This window comes from Botrytis fragariae, assembly GCF_013461495.1.
Source record: "Botrytis fragariae strain BVB16 chromosome Unknown tig00000045, whole genome shotgun sequence".
Classification (NCBI taxonomy): domain Eukaryota; kingdom Fungi; phylum Ascomycota; class Leotiomycetes; order Helotiales; family Sclerotiniaceae; genus Botrytis; species Botrytis fragariae.
The window spans coordinates 1,372,522-1,396,185 of NW_023500991.1; the positions used below are offsets into that span (position 1 = coordinate 1,372,522).

The 23,664-nt window shown below is 42.1% G+C and overlaps 9 protein-coding genes across 9 annotated transcripts; 3 read left to right on the top strand and 6 right to left on the bottom strand.

The window, feature by feature from the left end:
* Positions 1-133: 133 nt before the first annotated feature.
* Bfra_003634 (uncharacterized protein) lies at positions 134-3,291 on the bottom strand (the record flags this gene model as incomplete). Its single annotated transcript, XM_037334040.1, has 7 exons — positions 134-714; positions 760-1,185; positions 1,238-1,753; positions 1,798-2,107; positions 2,151-2,603; positions 2,657-2,728; positions 3,067-3,291. The coding sequence occupies 7 exons, from the start codon at positions 3,289-3,291 to the stop codon at positions 134-136; spliced, it is 2,583 nt and encodes an 860-aa protein (XP_037194127.1).
* A 1,964-nt stretch (positions 3,292-5,255) lies between these two features.
* On the bottom strand, positions 5,256-5,744 carry Bfra_003635 (uncharacterized protein; the record flags this gene model as incomplete). The annotated part of the gene is made up of 1 exon (XM_037334041.1): positions 5,256-5,744. One exon carries the CDS (start codon positions 5,742-5,744, stop codon positions 5,256-5,258), a length of 489 nt encoding a protein of 162 aa, XP_037194128.1.
* Positions 5,745-6,151: 407 nt separating this feature from the next.
* Bfra_003636 (uncharacterized protein) lies at positions 6,152-7,531 on the top strand (the record flags this gene model as incomplete). Its single annotated transcript, XM_037334042.1, has 4 exons — positions 6,152-6,467; positions 6,508-6,638; positions 6,739-6,960; positions 7,016-7,531. 4 exons carry the CDS (start codon positions 6,152-6,154, stop codon positions 7,529-7,531), a joined length of 1,185 nt encoding a protein of 394 aa, XP_037194129.1.
* Positions 7,532-7,533: 2 nt separating this feature from the next.
* Bfra_003637 (uncharacterized protein) lies at positions 7,534-7,947 on the top strand (the record flags this gene model as incomplete). The annotated part of the gene is made up of 2 exons (XM_037334043.1): positions 7,534-7,842; positions 7,891-7,947. 2 exons carry the CDS (start codon positions 7,534-7,536, stop codon positions 7,945-7,947), a joined length of 366 nt encoding a protein of 121 aa, XP_037194130.1.
* Positions 7,948-10,992: 3,045 nt separating this feature from the next.
* Positions 10,993-12,686, bottom strand: Bfra_003638 (putative 1,3-beta-glucanosyltransferase gel1 protein; the record flags this gene model as incomplete). Its single annotated transcript, XM_037334044.1, has 3 exons — positions 12,335-12,686; positions 11,621-12,281; positions 10,993-11,572 (listed from the first exon to the last, which is right to left on the bottom strand). The coding sequence occupies exons 1-3, from the start codon at positions 12,462-12,464 to the stop codon at positions 10,993-10,995; spliced, it is 1,371 nt and encodes a 456-aa protein (XP_037194131.1). The 5' UTR covers positions 12,465-12,686.
* Positions 12,687-16,392: 3,706 nt separating this feature from the next.
* Bfra_003639 (putative free methionine-r-sulfoxide) lies at positions 16,393-17,494 on the bottom strand (the record flags this gene model as incomplete). Its single annotated transcript, XM_037334045.1, has 4 exons — positions 16,393-16,736; positions 16,793-16,855; positions 17,080-17,188; positions 17,447-17,494. 4 exons carry the CDS (start codon positions 17,492-17,494, stop codon positions 16,393-16,395), a joined length of 564 nt encoding a protein of 187 aa, XP_037194132.1.
* A 507-nt stretch (positions 17,495-18,001) lies between these two features.
* On the bottom strand, positions 18,002-18,749 carry Bfra_003640 (putative translation elongation factor eef-1b gamma protein; the record flags this gene model as incomplete). The annotated part of the gene is made up of 2 exons (XM_037334046.1): positions 18,002-18,615; positions 18,692-18,749. 2 exons carry the CDS (start codon positions 18,747-18,749, stop codon positions 18,002-18,004), a joined length of 672 nt encoding a protein of 223 aa, XP_037194133.1.
* Positions 18,750-19,606: 857 nt separating this feature from the next.
* On the top strand, positions 19,607-20,705 carry Bfra_003641 (uncharacterized protein; the record flags this gene model as incomplete). The annotated part of the gene is made up of 3 exons (XM_037334047.1): positions 19,607-20,234; positions 20,306-20,468; positions 20,537-20,705. The coding sequence occupies 3 exons, from the start codon at positions 19,607-19,609 to the stop codon at positions 20,703-20,705; spliced, it is 960 nt and encodes a 319-aa protein (XP_037194134.1).
* Positions 20,706-21,252: 547 nt separating this feature from the next.
* Positions 21,253-22,581, bottom strand: Bfra_003642 (putative zinc-binding oxidoreductase protein; the record flags this gene model as incomplete). The annotated part of the gene is made up of 5 exons (XM_037334048.1): positions 21,253-21,458; positions 21,531-22,096; positions 22,190-22,306; positions 22,367-22,389; positions 22,459-22,581. 5 exons carry the CDS (start codon positions 22,579-22,581, stop codon positions 21,253-21,255), a joined length of 1,035 nt encoding a protein of 344 aa, XP_037194135.1.
* Between the last annotated feature and the right edge of the window lie 1,083 nt (positions 22,582-23,664).

The window sequence follows — 23,664 nt, forward strand, 5'->3', positions numbered from 1 at the left end:
CGTCTCCTCATAATAGGGCGTGGGGATTTTTGGGTCGTACACACACAGGACTCAACTCAGTACGCACGACAAATAAAGCACGAAACGGACTGTTTGCCAAAAACCTCGCTCCCACACATATGAGAGCCCCTTATCAATAATTATAGCTGATCCCCTCGGCATTTAAAAGGTCGGCGATGACGTTACCGGATTTTCGCTGGGGATTACCGAAATCTCTCTCCCTTGTCACATGGTATTCCACCGGGTGTGTTGATTCTTGGGGTTGCCTTCTCGCTACGGTATGATGATCTTCGTAGGAAAGGGGCTGGGCAGAAAAATTGAGAGGTCGAGATCCGTTCACATACATTGCTGACCTTGAGGAAGGCACAAGATTTTCATTGTGGAAGTCCTGAGGGACGCTGAAAGGATTTTGGCAATCTCCCAATGTGCCCAAGAAACTATCGTGTTGAGAATCGAAGGCAATATAATTGCTTTCCGAATCCCAGGCATTCCGAGGACCTGCAGAGTTGTCAAAGTTGAGAATCTTAAAATCCATTCCCGATCCCCGCTCATTGGATTCTATGGGAGCAACAGTCTGCCATTTCTCAAACTCGAAAGTGGTAGATTGAGAAGGAATTGGTGCTTGTACATGACCATTGAATTCGAGTGTTTTCTGGTCAGAGAAACTTGGGAGATTTGTCATTGTAGCCGCTTCTTGCGTGTCATTCAATCGACCTGATGTTGTCAGCCATTGTCTCCGTAACAATCAGTTTCACTCACGCAATTTAATTGGCCGCATGTCTTCAGTTTCTCCAAAACCAAAACCATCTCCCTGTGCCTGCGGCGTTGCTTCTTGGTCTCTACGGAGCTCTGGACGCTTTAGTGGATTTTGTACCGGAGTTATTGCAAGGACAGGAGACTTTTCAAACTCAGAGAGAAGAGAGCTTGTTTGACTACAGATTGCATCCGCTTGTAACTTGTGGCAATCGTCATTGGATATTTCCAGGCTCTCCTTTTCTGAATCACCTAACGATTTAGGACTAGCTTGCGTGGTTGCAGCAGATATCTCATCCCCACCAAGCCCATGGGGCACAGTAAGGGCCATTTTGTCGATGTCTGGATTTGTGATTTTTTGTTGGTTGCAACTATGTCTGAGTAATTGCTTGCGGCCAAACCAATTTCCACACTTAGGGCACGCCTTACAAACTAAGGTCGTTGGTTAGCTCATGGTTCAACATAGTGCATAGCTCTACCGTACTTTTCAATCTTTTGTGTTTGATAACGCCCTCACTAGATGCGAACATCGCCCCACACTTCTCACAACTTGAAGACTTGGGTATCGCTGGTCTTATTTCAGTTTCATGAACTGTAGAGGCGTCGCAGATATCCCCTGTTTCCACTTCAAGAGGAACATCGCACTTCGTCTTATGAGAGCTGTTGCTCTTCACTTCGAGGGGCATGTTATCTTCCACCTCAAGAGCTATGCCTTCTTGGCCATTCAACCGCGTCGATCTCCTGTGGCGTTTTTGTCTCAATTTACCAAAATAATTTTGTGGTAATTCTGCTTTCGCAACTTTTGTCACCTGATCGGCATTGATTTTCTTTTTTGCGACTTCTACTAAAAAGTCAAGGGGGGATGTTTTTATTTTTTTGGTGCCGCTCAATTCCACATCGACTCTTTCGTTCTTTCGATGTCGTTCATGCTTAGCAATGTCCGACTTTTGAGTATATTTCCCACTGCATATAGAGCAAGGAGCCTGGCACCATACAGGTCCTGCATTCTGTTAGTTCTATTAGTTCAAATACAAGGTAACTTACTTTTATTCAGGTGCTCTTCGAGAATTGCTTCTGGGTACAAGTTCAAGCAGGTCGAGCAATAGGATGATGATTCTCTAGGCGTCTCACCACATTGCTTGGGTGATTCTTGGGAATATTTACCTGTTCGATCAATGATTGACGGCCCAATACCCCGCTGCAATCCATTCTTCGTGGTGAACTTCGCAATGTTTGCCGTAATACCAACATCTATATTGATCTGATGGCCCTTTATCCCTCTGTTGGCTTTTTCTTTTTTCCCGAGTCCAGTTTTTGCTCGTAAATTAATTTCTTCATCGGCATCCCAACGACTCTCGTCAAAGTATGGGCGATTGTCAGCCCTGTCCATAATTCACCATTAAAATGAGTGTTGCCTTGCCCTTTAAAACGACTACTTCACTTTTGAGGCAGGATTTCTTCTCACGCACTTCTGCCTCATGGATAATGAAATTGCTTGGTTTGATCATCATACCCACAGGATCATTCCACTTTGAAGCAGTCTCTATTTCATAAACATATAGAGAAGCATGTCTCCAAACTTGGCAAGTCAAGTCTTTTCCTGGTTGCTCGGATGCAACAAGGCTTTGAAAAACTGACATAGCTTCGGTTGTTGCCGTTCCTGGTGGGTATATAACAAATTCATATTGCTGCCCAGTGGCAACAGTACTGGCTTTGAACGTCAAGGCTGTTATAAACAACGTTCCAACTGTGCCTTCTGAATCGACCCATATATTACTGAGAACTTTTTCAGAATTATGCGGAGGCTTGCAAAGAGGGGCAATGGCCTTGGAAAATCTCGATACAAGATTCTGTGTTTCCTCGTGCAAATCACTCTCCGAAAAAGAGGGATCCCGTATTATACTGATGTAGCTCTCCAGTGCAAGTTTGCGAGCACATTTCCAGTCGCCAAAGATGCTGTTCTCATCTTAGCTGGCTATATGTTGACAGTCAGTTACATTAAAATTAGTAAATACGGGACGGCTGCTAACGGGGGAAACTACAGCAACCGGTGCCTAAAAATAACAGGGTTGGCGCACTATCTATACCATGACTCGTAATGGAGCAGCTTTCCGTTCCTACCCAATCTATAAAACTCTGGATCCGACGGAGTTTGGCATACTCGGAATGTTACATATGCATTCCTCGAAGGCTACCAACAACCAAATAGATACGGCACTGAAGATCGCTCGCACAGCTTCAATCTTGAGACTCAACCCATCCAAAAGACCAAGTATCTTACGCCAGGCTCTAAGCCTCCGCGGCAACAGTAACGTCCTCTCGAAGTGAGCTTTCATTGGTCTGATTCAAGGTCTCTACTTCGACTATCCGAAACTCGTTGGTAGGCTTGGTGTGGCCCTCCTCTTTGGGAGTCCATAACGCTTTTAAGATCCATGTGCAACATGTCAGTTTACCGAACTGATTATCCTTCATGGCAACTTGAGATATTCTTTCTTCGAGTGCCTGTTGCATGCAGTCATTGATCACGGCCGTCTTCATGGCTCATACTAGTGTGATAGATTCACTGAGTGAGCGAAAGACACAGCGTGGGTTATGGTGTTAATACAAAATTTTGCTCAATGATAAATCAACACTGACTTTGCTTGTATAAGGTTTTTGTTTTTGGGTTGATGTATGGTATTATACTTGCGCAGGCAGTTAGTTAGGTAGTTCCAAATACACAATCCACTGCTCTCAAAACATTATGGTGTTCTTGTATATAAGGCTTCTGTCTGGCATTCTTCCATACGCGCACATCCAGTAGAGTTCTGCTTCACTTGTGATAGGGTGCATCGTGCCCCACTTTACCGGTCCTGTCTATGCGTAGGAAAAAAAGAGGTCAAAATCGATCACCTCAATAAATTTTATAATTCCCAGAAGATTGCTACGGTCTTTTCCTTGGAGATGGCACAGAATGGGAAGATAGTGTATCGTTTACGCAAATATTCACACCTGATGTAAAACGCCTTCCATTACCGAGCTCTCATCTCTTCGAGGTCCATTCTCGATTTGCCACTGCATTGCATCAACTTTTTGTCGATGACAAAATTTCTAAAGGTTGGCCAAAGGGTCGACGCTTAGGATTACTCTCGGATTTTCCCTTTCCCCCAATTAGACGGCTTTTTTGTAGCTTATAGCTATGTTTACCGTCTACAGCACGTGTTTACTGCTATCACTACTTGGTACGATTCGGAGATGGCTATATGGGCCTGCAGGTGCAGTATTGGTCACCCGGGTCCCTTTTGGGATTTACATTGCGCAAAATGCACGTTCTGATCTGAACGAACCTAACGCCCTCAAACTCATTGAACAATATACATATATCCCTGCACCACGTTTCGTCGATGTCGCAGAACACGGAGATGAGAATTATCTTGTGATGACACGTGTTCGCGGTCAACAGCTTCGACGCATATATCACTTGATGTCTTACACTGAGCGTAATTGCCTTGCAGATGATTTGGCTGGCTATGTTGCCCAATTAAGGAAGACTCCCAACTCTACGGCATATATGATCGATAACACATTAGGAGGTCCAGTATTCGATCATCGCATACCCAATAATGGAATTGGATGTCTTTTCAATACAGAAGCCGACTTTGACAGTTTTGTTGTTAGTCACATAAACTCCACACCTGCTAGAGCTCTCGGGGAAGAACATACCCCGAGAAATCATCGTTCCGTATTCACACATTCAGATCTTCATTGGTCGAATATCTTGGTAGATCAAGGAAAGCTGTCTGGGGTTATAGATTGGGAACGCGCAGGATTTCTGCCAGAGTATTTGGAGTTCACTAAAGCTATGTATAGAATCTCATCGCACAAGGAGAAGATGAAAATTGTAAGGAGGACATTTGGGAATAAGTATGAGAGAGAATTGAAAGCTGAATTGAAGTTGTGGGGGATGACACCTTTTGGTTCTTAAATTTGATGAGTCATCGTGGGAAGCTGAAAAATCAGAATATGTTACCTGTGAGATTTTGAGAGCTGGTCTAATATTTTACGATACGCGCAGATTTTCTTCCAGTTGAATAATCCTGAGTCTGGAAGACTTGAAGATCGGCACAAATCAGTTTTGTTCAATGGGTTCTTGAATTTTATGTGAGGCGATTCGTACTCTTAGAGCTTTTTACTCTATCTGAAAATTGTGTTCAACATGTTAGTGATGATGCACAGGTATGATCCAGTAGTCGGTACAAAATAGCATCCAATATTCATAGTTTTTCCCGTAGACTCGAGATTCTGAAAGCGTCGTTATACCAAACCACTTTAATAATCCGAAAGATCTCATCATATCACATCGATTTGATGTTTCGGGCTCTTAAACGTCTCCAAAAAGTTCATAGATTTGACATTCTCAATTACTATCTAATGGCTTTACAACTTTCCGTTCGTTGATGGATCTTCATCTTCCCTGACTCTTTTTACTTCCTACAACCACCTCATCAACAGAAGATAGATGATCAAAATTTACAGTGATTGCTTTTCTCGATGATTCTTTCCCCAATTCTTGCATATTTCAGACATTCCCGTTCGATGCTTTTGATGCCATCATTCTTCAACTTGGCAATCCCTTCTTCATCAAGGACTTTGAGTGCTTCCAAACCCCAAGTACGACAAGTGGTTGATGCATGCATGGGTACCCGACTCAATAACTCTCCTAGCCCATCCCAGTGTGCAGGCGTGACGATAGCAATCTTCAATGCTACACGCAACCTTATGGCTCCTTGTATATCAGAGTTGCGTGTATCTTCATACGAAAACTTGTGCGGACTATTTCTGTCAGTGGCATGAAAGTATTTTCCAATACCATCTGATTTGGCAGCAAGATCTTTCCATAAATAAAATCTCCAATGGAACCGAGTCTCGTCGTTTTCGAGTCCGTTTAGTGTGATGTATAGACTTTCGCATTCTAAAATTAAAGGGGGCATCTGCGATTCCATATCTGACATCGTTTTACGAAAGAGATAGTCAGAGACGAGAGCAATATGGGTGTGATGGACTAGAACTGAAGCTCGGTAAGTAACCACGCAATGAATTTGGCGAAATTAACCGGCTGAAGCACAGCAATGGAAAGTGGATTTGAGTAAGAAGATATCAGGCGGACAATCATGAAAAGTGGTCATATTTTGGGTGACTGGTTGAAATTTGCTTGTGCGAAATAGTCATTATTTTAACAGTAATTCATCATTATACACTATGACACGCAGTAATGATTACCATCCACAATGAACTATGATTGATAATGTTCATAGTGCCTAAATAGTCACTACAAACACCTCGCTGAATACCTAGGTAGATATACCTACTTTACGCGAGCCGTAGTCTGCAGGTGTTTGTGCACTGGCCAATCAAGAATATGACAACATCAACGTCCCCCAACCCTGACAAAACCAGCAGCTCCAGAATCAACACTACATTCTGGTCTGCTTCTCCGAGTTGGATTGAGCATATACATTATATGATGGCTACTATCGATTCCGTCAACGACGCAATCTCGGCCGCGGATCTGTCACCAACTGAACACTTACTCCTGAAGCATTTTATCAAAGAAGCAGTCGAGCTCAAACTTACCGCACAGTTCATAAATTCAATAATTGACCGAGACTCAAACAACAAGGAAGATAGTTTACGCCGATTAAAAAAGATTGGAGGAAGTTGGGTAGCCGGTGTTAGTAAGATGACCAGTCTTTGGACTATGCTGACAACTAATAGTAACAGTTGTTGAGCCTATTTCTGAGCCACTTGACGCTTTGGATAGAGAAAGAGATGGACCATATTGCACTATGTCAATGTTTCAAGAAAGTAATACAAGACCGGTGCCGACATCGGTTGAGCCTATGCACGTGATTACCCCCTTCTTTTCTTCGAGACATCGAATCCGCCGAAGAGGCGAGTTTGTGAAAAATGATTTGCGTAGTAAGAAAATTTCTCATGTTTGTATAGGTACGCTTACTTCGCATTCTTGAAACTTTTGTTTCTACATCTAATGTGGATCAGTTGAACACATTACTTTTTAGTCAGATTCAAGATAATGCAATTCCCTTGCGTAATCTCTGGTTACTTTCACCGAGTGTGCATAAGGCTTTTCGAGCTGGTCACATAGAAGTGCGGAAGAGTGTCGATGATTCTGAAGACATGGATAGTGAGGCTCTGCAACTAGAGACGGTGAGTAGACTGATTGTGAACATAAGTCTACTGTAAATGTTGATTTTGATCTTAGCATAAGTTGGCATACAAGTGTCCTGTGCCACTCAAAAATCTCTCTTTTGGAAATGGATTCCACTTTTCTGGATCTCTGGAATGGTTTGAAATACCTATAACAAATCCTACAGATCTTCCTTTGCCAAACAAATTTATTTTTGACATCCACTGCCGTTTTACTACTGCTCTTCACCTTTTCAGCATCGAGGATCACATTCATCGTGACTGGCCTAAGACTACTAGTAGCATCTTGCAAAAATTATTTGGATCCCCCATCAGAACTTTCAAACGAGATTTTCACAATTTGTGGTTGTGGGTACCAGACTCTATACGATTGCACTGTTACCGTCATATGTGGACCATCGGAAAATGGTGGTATGGGCCAGAAGAAGTACAATGGGTTCACAGAGTTCCTTTTGGACTTTACATTAAAAAAGCGCAGGGGATCTCAAAATGGTTGAGCGATACACTTCTATCCCAGCCCCTTGAAGCGTCGATATTGTGGAAGACTCAAGCTAAGATATTACCTTCTTAGTTATGACACGCCTATGCAGAGAAAGCTTTGGACGTTCGTTTCATCTTATTTCATATATGGAAAGAAACAAATTTATGGATGGTATCGGGAAATGTGTCACAAAATTGAGAAAGATCCCAAAGACTACTCCTTATCTTTTTTCTGACACGCTGGGCAGTCCTATGTATGATCATCTCATACCGAATCGAACTGGCGGTCCCTTCAATACCGAGTTCGATCTCCATACATATATGTGTAGCGAGGTAGGCGGGGGTCAATCGCTTGCAGAAATTTATGATGGGGAAGAAAACATACCTCATGGCTACCAATCGGTATTTACACATTCTGATTTGCACTATCCCAATTTGTTAGTGGACTAGGGGCGAATCTGTGGTATTATTGATTCGGAGTGTGCTGGATTTAAGCCAGAGTATTAGGAATTTACACATGCGGGGTTTGAAGTTTGGGGTAGTAAACATGAAATGTCGCTGCTGCGGAGGATATTTGCAAACCAATATGATAGAATTCTTGAAAAAGAAGAGATCCGGTGGAGGTGTAATCCTATATTTTGAATGGTATGTATTGTTCTGTCTCAGCTTGGTATCACACTAATGTCATGAGAAAAGATACCTTGCTAGCTGTGAATAACGGATGATGGAAAAGCTAGGGAACAGAAATGACGATGACAAACCTCAATGGCGGAAGAAAGAGTCATCTCAACTTCAAAAGTTTGAAAGATATCCGGATCAGAGGCTTACAATTTCGATCGCAACTACCCCATGAACCGTTCCTACAAATCTTTCACAAGCTCCTCATAGATTTCATAAGAGTATTCTATTATTATTCCCCCTGCCCCCCTCTCTCAATAAAACATTATTTTTATTATCCTCTCCTTCCGCCTTTGATCCTGTAAGCTAGGTCGTGGAATCAAAGAAGCCAAATCGTATTTCTATCACACTAGCCCTAAGCCAACATTCTTCACTTCAGAATTCCATCCTAATCCCACCCCGCACGACTGATACGGAAGGAAAGATTAAGAAGAGGAAGGAGAATAAGATAGAACCACAAGATCAAACAAATACACACACACAATTTTCATCTACTACGAATCAACCCATCTAATTCCACAATATTAATCTTACATCTAATCACCTCGTCATTTGCGGTTTATAAACTTCACAAACAAACCACCCACCTCATAACTACCTACCTAGATAGCTAACGGTAAAACTCCTCTTCACCTCCGACACCTCAATAGACAATTTCGAGGAAAAAAGGCTCTATCTCGCTTATTTTCATAAATGTACCTAGTAATTTGTACCTCATCTCTCCTTTATTTTTGCTTTTGTACATACATTCTCATCTATCAGATGTAGGTCGTATGCACTCTCGCTATTATAATTTATTTTATAATAATAATAATAATAATAATAATAATAATAATAATAATAATAATAATAATAATAATAATAATAACGATATGAATAGCATAACATAACATAACATCTCCTAAATCAACAATATCCCCCTCTCCTCGCTCACTATCTCCAGAAATAGGAGTTACAACCCCCTCCGTTCTTCTGTCTTCTATCTTTTATCCCTCCATCCCCTTTCCCTTCCTAATCTTCACCTCGAATAGTATCTTTCTCTCCCTCTCCCTTCCCAAACTCAACACTCTCTCCGAACCTATTCCTCACAAAAATCTCCCCCTCCTCTTCCTCATCATCTCTCACCTCCAAACTCCCTACCATCACAAAGAAAGACCATCATTCAATCAGATCATTTCCCCAAACCCAACAACAAAAACATGCACAAAAAATCACCCCCATCAAAATTTAAACAAATCCATAATTCCACAGGATAAAATGCACATCACATACACACATATATACAGTCAGACCATGCGCTTTCCCAAACGAGGATCCACAGCCGCTTTTCTCTTTTCTCTTGCGCAGCGAGATAGTAATTGTTATACCTACCCAGGCAGTCTCTATAAATATTCTCGAAATAGACATCGTACATCTTGCTGTGCTAATTCCCCCTATTCTATTTATTCTACCCCTTCACAATCACCATCTGCCTCTCTATTGCACACCCGGGATCTTTTTCGAACTCTATATCTCAAGAATATACAAGCAAGCAAGCAAGCAAGCAAGCAAGCAAGTAAGCAAACACATCAACAACTTTACAAAATATAAACATCTAACATCAAATCTTGAACCCCCCCCCCCTCCATTCGATCCCAACCCAATGAAAGAAAGAAACTCAATAAATAAAAAGATTCTCGAGACTTGTGCAATCAAGGGCATACTCCCCTCTCCTTCTTACCATCTCCCTCTCTCTCTCTCTCTCTCTCTCTCACTCAAATACTCTGTATATATTCACAAAACCTCTATTCACACAACTCTTATTTCCTAAACCATCTCACCCCATTCCATTCCATCCCATCCCAAATACTCAACCAACCAACTAACCATCAACCCCTCATCAACATTCTTCCAAATTCCAATCAACCCCCCCCTTCTTTCTATCAAACTAAACTAGACTTCACTCGCCATTCACCATCTTTACTACTCTCCTCCTTTCCCACCAGCAATAGAGTAACTCATCAGATTCTACCTCGAATTTTGGGTTGACTTTGAGTTTGTTATTATTAATAATAATAATAATATTGAAATTTATGAGATTTATATTCCAGAGTAGTGATGATGATAATAATGATGATAATGATAAAAGTGAGGAGGAAGATATATAGATACATATATATACATCCCCCTCGCTACATTTCTAGATACCGAGTACATCAGCAACACAACCCACCACACCACACCAAAGCACTACAACTTACTCCTCTCCTATCCTCCCTCTCCCCTCTATCACCTACCTCCCCTTTCCTCTCCCAATACACAACAAAAACTCCAACCCAACAAACAACCCACGAAAACCTCTCAAATCAAGTCCAAACCGCTCATCATCACCATTTTACCTCCAACCAGCCTTGGATTAATCTACTGTTCTACCTGGAGGGAAAGAATTGAAGAGGAATGGAGTAAGTTTAGTACGGAATACTTCGCAAGGTATGAATCAAATAAAGACAAAGCATATATACTTGGGTACCCATTATCAACAGAGCATATCATTCATTCTCACTTCAAGATTCAAGATTCAAGATTCAAAAAAAGTAAATGTAATTACCATACAGTACAAAACAGAAAATTACACAAACACAACCCAAGTACCCAGAAACAGAAGAAAACAAAGGAAATGTAAAGTGTTTTGTTTAGAATTTGTTTTATATTCTTTCTCCCATCCATCATGGAGAAGAGTAAAGGTATCATACTACCACTATCCATATGTTATCTTCTCAAATTATCAACTTCTTCAAAGACCTAATTTCTGATTCGAAACATACAATCCAATCCATCTTCACCTTAATCTCACGCATCCATCCCAACCATTAAATTAAACACACCACTTTAAATCTACAAAAGTGCGGCACCAACGAATGTCAAACTAGCAATCAATCCACCAATGATCATTGGGGTCTTATCCATTGGGCTCAATGAGTTACCTGCACTGGCCTTGGAAGTACCGGTAGCACTGCTAGCACCGGTGGCAACAGCGGTAACTGATCCAGATCCAGCAGAGGCAGTTCCGGTAGAGGTTCCTCCAGCGTTTTGAGATCCAGCACCAGTCAAACCAGCACCTGTACCAGCACCCTTTGTCATGAGTTCAGCGGCACCAGATGGGATAGCTGGGAGAGCATCAGAGGTAACGTTCCAGGTAGATGATTGAGCTGGGCAGTCAGAAGCTTTGTTGGTAGAGCTGTATCCACCATCTCCAGTTGGGTTGGCGGTTCCGGCGAAAGCAGACTTGAGAGCGGTGAAATCATCTTTATCGGTGACGGAATCGCCATCGATTTTGACGAGACCGTACTTGGATCCTTCCTCAGAGTACTCATAAACGAGACCACCAGAGTAGACTGCAGTCATATCAGTGCCGTAGAGAGACTTGACTTCTTCGAATGCACGGGTGTTGGTGTTGCAACCATACTCGGAAAGGCTACAACATGTTAGTTTGAAATTGCTGAATCGGGAAGTGAGTACTTACAAAATAGGAAGTCCATAATCAGTGAAGTTCTTGACCTTTTGATCCCAACCAGAGGTTGTGAATGAAGATGGATCACACCAAGAGTAATCGTTGAAAGCGAAGAAATCACTACGCTCGTCATCGGTACCGCAGTTCATGTATTGAGCCATCTCCAATCTGTTGGAATCAACGTCAGCAGCAGAGTAACCGACGGGGATCGAACGGTATCCACGGCTTCCGATGTATTGTCTCATATCACGGGTAACGGCCTTGACGTATGGAGCAGCGCTGGTGGTGGTGTCATCGTTGATAACCTCATTTCCCGAGAAGAATGCCAAGGTGTTGGTGTAGTTGGCAAAAGCATCGATGGTGGCAAAGATGTTTTGAAGGTAAACGGAGTTGTAAGAAGGAGCTGGGGTAGCACGGTTAAGGGAGTACAATGGTGTGTTGACATCGAGCACCAAGTAAATTCCTGCATCTGCCAAAGCGGTCATGCAGTCATCGTGGTTGGCAGTGTTGTCAACGGAGTAAACACGAACAGTGTTGATACCGAGCTCCTTGAACTTTGCAATATCACGGGTGCAAGTGGTCTTGTCGGCAATAGGATCGATGATTTTGGAAGATCCTCCTGGTTGATAATCGACTCCACGGATATAAAATCTGTCGTCACCAGAGAAGAAAGCTGTGGCAGATTAGTAAATCATTCTCGAGTCCATGGAATCCAAACAATCTTACCATTTCCCTTGGTTGTGATGGCAGTAAGAGATGAAGATGAAGCTCTTGGTGCCAAATTCTCCACTGGAGATGGAGCAGCCAAAGCAGAGCCAGCAGCGGCCAAAGTAGCGATGGTGTTGAAAGTCTTCATTTTGAATTGATTCGATTTCGAAGTTTTGGAAAGATACGAAAAGTTGACGGTCAAGGAAAAATGGTTACAAGTGTAAAAAGGGTTGGTGAATGCTCCAAAGTGAGTGAGAAGCAATTCAAGAAGGATCCAATTAGAAGAGTGTTAATAAAATGGCAACTACAACGAACGACAGTGCCAAAAAGTAAATGGAAGAAGGTTGGAGAGGCTGGAGAAGAAAGTTTTGATGTATTAATGGAAGAGGAAGAAAAAAGAATTGAGAGAGAGACCGAAGAGAGAGTTTTAAAAAGGGATGCGTCCAGAATATCTGGAATAATTCACGGCCAAGATTACCTAATTACCTACATCTGGACTTACAAGTTGGCCACAGAGGCCAATCCAAGCCTCTCTTCGTTCCAATTCGAAGTTCGAACGCCCTGCCTTCCGTACTTTTGGTGGGAGCTAAGTCTCATGGAGTATAGATCTTTCGCGATGATAGTGATAATCAGGAGTTTAAGCTTGGCATTCAAGGTTTAGAGTTATTCGATGGGTCCGAACTTTATAAGAGGCCAGGATTATGCACCACCAATCATCACTCCCCTCTCACTTGATTGGATGGCTGGGTCGGGAAAGGCTCGTGTTGAGGTTTATTTTGAGAGATGGGTAGGCACGGGAGAGAGTGAAGCGTGGAAATGGATTTGGGATGTACGAAGTGTGCACAGTGGGAAGATGTGAGAAGATGTGAGAAGATGTCTCTCATTATCTTACACCCAATGTAAAGAATGAGCACTGCCTCACTACTCCATTGCCTCACTCCTTACAACCATTGCCTCAATCTTTGAATAGAAGCTTCAACTAATGTTTTGGCTCAAAGGCAGACCTGATCATTCATACACATTGTATATCACATCAACATCAACATCAACATCACGATCTTCACCTTCATCAATCTAACTTTGCCCTCAAATCACACTGCATCACATCATCATCATCATAACCAAACAACGACTCCAATCAATCAATTGCAAACTCAATATAAAACACGACTCCATTCTTTTCATCTCCACTCCAATCCACTTGCTCACTCTCCTCTCCATAATTCCCCAAGAAAAGAAGCAGAGCGCATCGGTATCCAAGATCAAATCATCAATCATCAAACGATGCAACTTGAATTGGGTATCCACTCGCACATCTAGTATCCACCACTGACTCTCCAATTCTCAATTCTCAAACATTCCATCATCAAATCCGAATTACAATCATCTTTTCCATTTTCATCTTCATCCACCCACCACAAGGCAATCATCTCAAACCTCAAATTCAACCTCAAATTCAACCACAAATCAATCAACATCCAAACTTTATAATCCTCCATGACCCCTCAACCACCAACAGCCTCGTCCTACATGCCAAACAACACATCAAATCAAGGTCATTTCCAGTTTCTGTTGGTTGTGTTGTTGAAAATAACACTCGACAGCGCGTAACTCCGTATCACCACCTACAACCAAATATTACAATACGTTATATTCCTTCCACATCCAACCCAACGCAACAAACCCCTACGCTTTCCTCCCACATCTCCCGAATCCCAAATTCCCCATAAACGAATTGCCGATTCCTTCCAACAAGGATGGACGTTACATGCTACATGTTCATTCCCTTTCCATCCTTCGATCTTCAAAGGGGTTTGACTTTCTAACTTCTCTGATACGAGGTAACGGCTGTTTTTAGGGGTCGTATTGATTACTTGATGATTTAATTTTGATTTGAGATGATTTGAGGTGATATGCCATAATACTCCGTACAAAGGATTAACATTTTTTTTGTTCTAGAAGCTGATTTCTATCCTTGTACACAAACTACTTAACGATAGGTATGGTATCTGAATGAGGAGTGAGACGCAATTCAATTCGAAATTTCAAATGAATGAGCGAAGGATGAATGTGTGCTGCTAGATCACCTCTCACGAATGACGATCAACAAACTGTTTGATTTAGTCGCGTTTCATATGTTTCTACTTGGAGCCTATCTATCTACCTATCTGTCTATCTACCTACCTACCTACCTCCCAACCAACAACAACATCATCATCGTAAATACCAAGTCCGCAGAAGACAATACCATACCATACCATACCATACTCCAAGAATCAAATTTCTATTTGTCCACCAATTCCTAGGTATTAGCTTGGATAACCTTGGCTGCCATGGATGCCATGGATGGCTGTGAATTGAGATTGAATTGAATTGGGGTTGAATTGAATTGAATTGAGATTGCATTGCGATGAACTCCTCTCCCCGTCCGTCTCCTTTACATGTACACTCCTTCCTCTGAGAATAAACAAATGGACAGACAAACCAATAAATAAATAAATAAATAGAGAATAATAATGATACCAAAATGAAAATAAATCATTCATTCCCTGAATATCTTAGGATTCTCAAAGTCCTTGATTTTTCTTGAAATTTGTTGGATTGTTTTTCTCTTGGTGGTTTCTCTTGGGGTCTTGGTGTGTATCGAATGGGCGAGTGTGTGTAAGTAAGTAAGTAATAAGTAAGTAAGTGAGTTGAATAAAGAGAGAAGTAAGTACATGAGTAAACAAATAAATGATATCCCGTATATGCCTTCCGTCCCCTCTGTATTCTATTCTATATCTACGAGCCTTTGTTTTACGACCTAGAAGCTATCGGGATACCTTTCTTTCTTTCTTTCTTTCGTGGGGAGATAGATAGATAGATAGATACCTACGTAGGTATTACATCGCATACGATACGTTGCAGAGTGTAGTTAGTGCACATCGGTACATAACGTCGGGGCGAATTTTTCTATTTTTGGAACATTCCTTCGCGGTTCGGATCGGCTGGTTGGTTGGTTGGGAGGGAGGGAGGTTGGTATGTATGTATGATGTATGTATGTATGATGTATGATGTACGATGCACGATGCATGTACGATGAATAGAAAATACCCATCTACCTACCTACCTTGATGAGTATACCGTGCCGTGCCGTGCCGGGCGGCGAAGCATTCGCCGCTGTAGTACTGGGTATGTGTGTAGGTATGTAGGTGATTGATTGTTATCGGGTTCTTATTTGTTGATTTATTGGGTGGTTGGTTTGTGATGTGTGTACCTAGGTATATGTAATTCCGCGTTGTGCTGTGTTGTACAAGACCACTGAGTATAGTACTGATGATAACGGATTGATGCACCAGACAGTTAGGTGGTTTGTCTTAGAGCTTTGTTTCTTGTTTTTCTTGTTTTTCCTTTTTTGGGTGGGTTGTGGTTTATGGTTTGTGGTTTGTGGTTTGTGGTTTGTATTGTGACATGTGATGGGATGTTTCCGGGTAATGTTTTGATGAGGTTTTTCTATATTCTTGGTGGGATGGATGGATGAATGCATGGGAGTTCAAGATAGGTTGCAGTGTATCGCTGTTGTTGTATTCATTTGTGAGAGATATATATTAGGGGTTGCTACCAGATGATGATTTCAATTATGCTTCCTCGGTTTGAAGAGTGAAAATGGGGAATTTGGGTAAGGGAGGGGAGGGGAGGGGAGGAAGCAACTGGTTGAATATCTCTGCAATTGACGAGTGGCAGATTAGTTCTTCATTCATACCGGATTCTTGCTATAACTTGATTTGGTATGAGAAAGAATATGACGGTGGCATTGCTAACCATCATCTGCTCGGAATCTGGGCATCCTCGAATTTTGAAATTTTGGAATTTTTCTTCCTCGAAGATGATTTTTCTTCTGCTCGCCATGCAGATTTGCCTGCCGGCGGAAGTAGGATGTACAGCAAGTGCTACATGTTTCTCTCATCTAATGTCTATATCCATATACAACACAGGGCAATAATGCAACACAATTCAACTTCTTTCCAAAGATTGCAAAGAAAATATAGACAGGCTCAACACCTCACCTCCTAAACTCTCTACGCATCTCCACCCAACTACCAATCACAACCTTCCGCCAAAACCCCAGCCAACTCCTCCAACCACTTCCGATCCACCTCATCAAACCCCTCCTTCACCCCACAATCCACATCAATAATCGCCTTCACAACCCCATCCACCACAATCGGCACGACAATCTCACTCTGACTAGCGGCGTCACATGCAATATGACCCGGAAACTTCTCCACATCGGGAACGAGCTGTGTCGTCTGAGTCGAAGCGGCAGTACCACATACACCGCGGGAAAAGGCAATGGTTTGACAAGCGACTTTTCCTTGGAATGGACCGAGGATGAGGGAGGGCTTGGAGGGCTTGGCGGAGGGGTCGAGGGTGTAGAATCCTGGAATGGGTAAGTTGATGATTTGGGGAAGGGAAGGGAAGGAAAGGGAATCGAACCGGCCCAGTTCACCTCTGAAGAGGGGGAGGGGAGAGATTTATATGCGTGCCATAGTAGTGAGGCTGCGTTTGAAAGATTACTATTTCATTTCGTCATTCATCATTCTTACACATGTCATCTGACTAGATCATATCATGTCACTTGATATGACGACTCAAAAAAATTGAATATTTACCACACCTATATCCCATTAGTGTCTACTCACTCAATTTTACTCACTCCTTCAATATCAACACATCAAAGCGAGACCAAATCCCAACTAAATAAAAGGAGAGAAAAATATTACATACCCAATTCCTCTGTCCATCAATCAATCCCCTCGCTTCGTCTAAGACTTGCGCATAAGCTTCCGCTTTACTGATATCGGCTTTGAAAGTCGATGAATCGGCGTGTACCTGTGGGTTTGGGAATGGAGTGTTAGTTGCTGGTTTGGTATTAGATGCGATTAGATGCGATTAAGTTCTGGATATGCTTTTCTCGTGGTCTTTAGTTCTGGCATGGGAGGAGTGTTTAGCTGTACCTACCATTGTGAATCGTTCCGCTCGGGAGATTTGCTCGGACGGCTCGGCTCGGGATTGGAGCGTGAATTAAAAAAGGGATTTAGAATGGAATAGGCGGGAGGGAGAAAAGCTTGGATACCTAGTGAGGATAACTGGGTTGAACTCAAAATCGTATGTAAATGTGCGCTTCTTTTTTTGCATATGTGAGGGGGAGGAACAGAGATTGATGGGTGGTCTGTGCGTTTGGGAGTGGAATTTTATTGCGTGAGGTCTCGTGATGTGGAGGTGTGGGAAGGTGAAAATTGGTGGGTGGAAAATTAGGATATTTTTAATATTTCTTGTGAATTTAATTTTTCGATATTTAGAACTACTGTCTCGATACAAATGTAGAAAGATTTGCAGTTTATGGTTGGTATTTTCTTAGGTATATTCGAAATGTTTTTTGACGGTATTATTCGACCTCGAAATGATGTTGAATTTAAAGACTTTCGAATTTTGGCGAGTTTAAAATTTGGTGTGCCGGTTGTTTCCTCCAGCTGGAGTCCAACTGACCAAGACTACTCTCTTGCGCACTATTTTAGTAGTCTTGATATCTCATTAAATCGAGTCGCAAGCCTCAAGACAAGCTATTCAATTGCTCCGTTCTCCTCTCTATCAAAATTTAGTGCATACTTATTGACTGTTTACATATTCATCTAATTATCCCAATCAATTATTCTCCCCCTCTCTTCTCTTCTCAACAAACTTCTGTTCTCCCCAGAAAGGGCTAAGATGTTGATGTTTGATAGCCTTCTCATACCATCTCACAACTTTAGGAAACTTGCCTCTCATCTCTACATCGATGACCTGATCAAACCCCCAATACAAAGCAGCAGCAACCGAGATATCCGCCAAGCTAATATCATGCGTACCAGACACATACATGTGTTCACTCAACTGACTTTCCAACACGTTCAAAACGATCTCCAATTTTTCCATGGCTCCATCCTCTGCCCCTTTCTCAAAAGGCACAAATCCATATCTCCAAAAGATGAGCGTAGTGATGGGTTCAAAGATCTCATTGTTAGCAAAAGAAATCCATTGACGAATGGTCGCACGTTCTTTGATATTTGATCCTAGTAATTGGTTCGTGGCAGGGCCGCATTCGGCAGCATATTGGGCAATAGAATCCGATTCGAAGAGTTTGAAAGAGGAGGTGGCATCCTTGAATACAGGAACACGACCAAGTGGGAAGTCGGTGAGAAATTCGGGAGTTCGGTTGGTTTCAAACATGACAAAGTCGGGGAACATATCAATGGTCTTGTTGTTGAAGGCGGCTGCGGCTTGGATATGGAAGGTGGTATGTTAGATCAAGGGTATGGTATAAGGTATCTGTATTCGGAGTTCTGGGTTCTTGACTAACCTTCATCGTACGGGGGTTGTTGGGGTATGAGTACACGGTTCCGAGAGATGCCATCTTGAGCTAGAGGTAATAAGTGATAGAGTGGAAAGTGCTCTAAGATCTTGTTGTCAATTCGCCGCGTTGCCAACTCGTCGTGTGAATCTAAGTACTGAATGTTGAGTTTACCCTCCTCCAAGTGGGAAGTAAACTCTATTTATACCCTTTTCTCTTTGCTCTCTTCATACTGACACTGGATTTGCAGTTGAGTTTTTGACCGTTATCAACTATTACCAAGCATTTTCTACTAATTCCGACTTCTCTATACTATGGTTTCCGTTGCATCTTTCTGAGGTTTGGATACCCGGAGTTAACAAGCTCGATGTGCCGGGGTTTACGCCCACGCTAACAAGTTCAACTAACTACCTAATAATAACCTTGAAGTAAAATTATAGAAGTGCACGATTTGGAAAAAAAATTCATGCATGTCAGTAGCTTACATGTTCCGCAGGAACCTCCGAAAAACACTAAAATCCTTAGTGCCCGGATTTAGCCTCCTGGAACGATGTCGCTAAATTAGTCGAATGCATGCGACTGACAATCCTACCACGCTAGTATTATGTAAATATTGAAATGCGAGATGAATACTGTAAGTTTACAAATCATCACGTAGAATCATTCGGTTAAGTATCATAAATCCGAGGAATACTTTCATTGTTCTAAGAGAGAGAGAGAGAGAGAGAGAGAGAGAGAGAGAAAGGAGCTTTTTTCTTTCTTGAGAATATCTTGGTTTGTAATCTTTTGGAACTATATAGTATATATCTACCTGTAGGTACCGTCTACTGTTATTTTTAATATTTATACCCAACTATAGACATCGTTGCTCGATACCTTGATACTAAGATTCCAAATTCTCTACATCTCAAGCATCCAAAATGTCCTCTTCTGAAGCAAAAACCATAGGCATTGCCGGGGTAAGCGGCAAGTTCGCTCAATGTATAATCAAATCTCTCCTCCTTGATCCATCAGTCCATATCAAAGGTTACTGTCGCAACGCATCCAAACTTCCCACAGTATTGACCACCCATCCTCGAATCAAGATCGTGACCGGATCCTACGACGACATAGCCTCAATCCAAAACTTCGTTTCCGGTACCTCTGTCGTCATATGTTGTTATTTTGCCTCGACAGAGGTAATGACCAACGGACAAAAATACCTCATCAATGCCTGTGAAGCGGCAAAGGTACCCCGCTACATAGCTGGAGATTTCTCTGTTGACCACACGCTCATTCCATCTTCACGCATCCACCTCTTCCCCAAACCAACTACGAAGATTATCGAATATCTTTCTACCAAGAAAACGGTCAAGGGAGTGAACATTCTCAACGGCGCATTGATGGAAACTTTCTGGGCGGAATTTTTCCAGCTATATGATTCCTCCTCTCGAACTCTCTCATACTGGGGAACTGGTGACGAAAAGTGGGAATTTACTACGTATCAGACCGCAGCAGCTTACACAGCCACAGTTGCATTGGATGAAAATGCTGTGGGAATATTCAGATGTATGTTCTTCGTGTTCCACTTCCACTTTCGGGTTCCTTTGAGACAACAGACTGACAAGAGGAAATAACAGTCCTGGAGGATCGAAAATCCCCTCGCGAACTCCAATCGCTCTTTCAAAATGTCTATTCCACTCCACTTCATCTCAAGTCTCATGGATCTCTAGATGAGCTCGAACAGAAACTTCAAGAAGCCGTAAATACACATGGTGAAGATACATCCCAATGGGGGGCACTGTGAGTAGTTCCACATCACAATCTTAATCTCCACGTATGGTCTTCCAAAAAACTGACCAAAGTGATAGAGGATTTGCATTCTGGTGCACAAACGGGAAAGCGTATTTGGGGGAAGATAGCAGTAATCTTGATAATTCCAAGTATCCTCAGGTGAAGAATGTTACTATAGAGCAGTTTTTGAAACGCCATACTTTGCAGGAGCTTCCACTGGCGGATCAAAGCTTGGGTTTTGAGTAGATGTTGGTGGGGTGAAGGGGCTTGATAGTTTAGTTTTAGATGATTCGAATGATGAATAGTCAGGTAGTTTTTAACATATTTATATCCCGAGCAATGTTAGAGTGAAACTTTGAAGAGCCCAGCTGTGTTGTTAAGACTGAAGAGAGTTCGCCAATGAGCGTTGTGCATAAGGTCACTAGGTCAAATAATTATCGGAGTGAAGATAGAGAACCGAAGTGTTAAATCGAATTTTCAATTTTCAATGCTTAGACATAATGAAGTGGTGAAGTGAATGTCGGTAATACAACATTCTGAACACTTCACGTAGTTCTTCATTGTTCATCAACAGGATAGTTTTAACTTTTAGTGTCGTCAACAGGAATCTGCAGCTACATCCCAAAAGATATGCCCCTCAAATCGGTGGAGTTAAGCTCCTCTACTACTAGCAATTTAACACCAAACTTTTTCTTCAAATAATAACAGTATTATGCGTTTCAGATCGCTGCTTTCATATTGTGTTTTCTGAAGGCCAAATTTGAAAGCTATACGACTCAGTCAAGAACTAAATTTACAAGGTAACAACCACTTTCTTTGCCGAAACCCCCTTCCTTTGAATATCCAATGCCTTCTGAAGCTCCTCCAATCCATGACCTACAATATACGGTTCAGGTTTTGCTTGCAACTTTCCGTTCGCCAAACCTTCTGGTACAAACCTCTTCCAAACAGCTTCTCCAACATATTCATTTGGTTCCTGGATAATCGTGAAAGCGGTGACTAAAAGACAAAAAATCAAAAAGTTAGTCGAGAGAATGCTCCTCAAAAGGCAAAACAGATGCCAATACGTACCATACTTGGGCGAGAATTTCTCCGTAGGCTTGTCATATGGAAGTACACTCGCAACCTTGGGAAATACATTCAGGCTCTCTAGAATCTGGTGCACCGTTTCGAAGCTCCTAGTCTCAGAAATGGCGTCGAATACTCCAGCGATTTGGCTACCGCGAAGTGCATTTGCTACTTCTTCTACGACATTGGGGGACTTGTAGTCAATTACGGTTTGTGCGCCAAGTGATTCGACAAAGTCTTTGTTTTGAGAGGAGGCGGTAGTGATGACTTTTAATCCTGAAGCGACGGCAAGTTGAATGGCGGTGGCTCCAACGGAAGAAGCTCCTCCCCAGATTAGGATTGACTTTTTGTTGCCCGATTCAATTTTGTTCGTGGCGGAAGGGAGGGGAAGGTTTAGAGTATCTTTCTGAAAGAGACCTGCTGATGCCGTGGAAATAGCAAGTGGAAGGACTGCTCCTTGTGTGAAAGAGAGAGAATCAGGGAGTGCTGAAGTGAGCTTCTCCGTGACGAGAGTATAATTTTGGAAGGCGGAATTGGAGGGATCGCGAGTCATAAGGGCGTGGCAATGCCTGTTTGTGTGCTTTGTTAGGTCTCATAATACGTTATGCACCGAATTGGGCCGAAATATGCTGTTTGAAAGTTGCCTGGAGTGATTTACATACGCAATGACTCGTTGACCTTTCTGGAAACCTACAACACCTTCGCCGACAGCTTCAACTGTACCGGCAGTATCTTCCCCTAGGATGAACGGATATTTGTTGAGATAACGACCATGATCCCTATATTTTATTAGGATTCTTCCTACTTCACAAGCCGAACTACTGGCACAATGAGCTTACTGTATCTTCCAATCCACAGGGTTCTGCTCATTGAATAAAAATTAGCGATGGAATCTATATATCTACACCAAAAAAAGATTGTAATAACATACGATAGCCACAGCTGAATTCTTAATAACCAACTCTCCCGGGCCAGGACGAGGCATAGGGGCATCATCAATAGCCAGGGGGTTTGCGCCCGAAGTCTTAATCCATGCTGCTTTATTTTGAGCCATGTTTAGGTAGGAAAATTGAGATGAAAGGGATTTTGAAGGGTCGAAGTTTCTTGATAATGTGATGAGTACCTAGGTATGCAAAGACACGAAGGAAAGAATTAAACGACAATCTTTCTTATTTATATCCTGAGAATCCATCTCTTCTGCACTACCTTTGCTTTCATTATATCAATATTTGATTACTAAAAACTGGCACTTCAACTAGTTTCTTGAATTTTGTAATCATTTTAGATACCTTGAACTCTAGAACGCCGCATATGTGCGCAACTCAAATGTTGCGTGATGCTTCATCATCAGAATATTGTAAAAAACTATGGAGTTATATCGCGCGGAGATAAATCTTACCTCCTAGCTAAAACAGGAGGCGAAATCTAGTTGTCAGTCAGTTGCATTAGCTTAAACCTTATGGATACGACTCCACATTTGTTCCCCATATTCTCGTGATGAAACTTTGAAGATTATATAATTTGCAATTGATCATTTTGGAGAAATGGCGTCACTTTTGAGAAAAGATCTCAAGTACTGACTGTGACTGGTATTTTCCTCTGGAATAAACTTCTTAGATTTCGTTTAATTGAATAATCGAGAAACTCCTATTAACGATCATAGGTAGCCAACCCCAGCTTGAACATGCTAGACCGATATCACCTATCAGTGTAAGGACGAAACTAAACTTTCTTTACATGTCCCGATAAGGCGTAATGAGTAACTTTAATACATTATTTGAATGATACGAGTAACGGTCCTATGCGGTACGCTCTGGAAATAGTACGTGTACGCGGGGAGAGATCCACAGACCTCAAGTCAATTAGGCCTTGAGCGAATCATGAGCTTTGGGCAATTCCCATGATTTCGATCTCTGTGATTTTTCGCTGTTTTTGGGCCGTGCCTTGAGACCCTTTTACCACCATTTATGATGCTTCGTACCTCAGTAGTCAGTTCTAACCTCATGCAGCGTTCCAGGCAAACTCAAAAGTGGTCAAGCTAGCGTGTAAGTCAGTGACTTGCAGAATATTTAATCAATTCTGAAGCCCTGCAGCACTACCCTCCATTCATATTATTTACAGAAACCTGGGTTTGGAC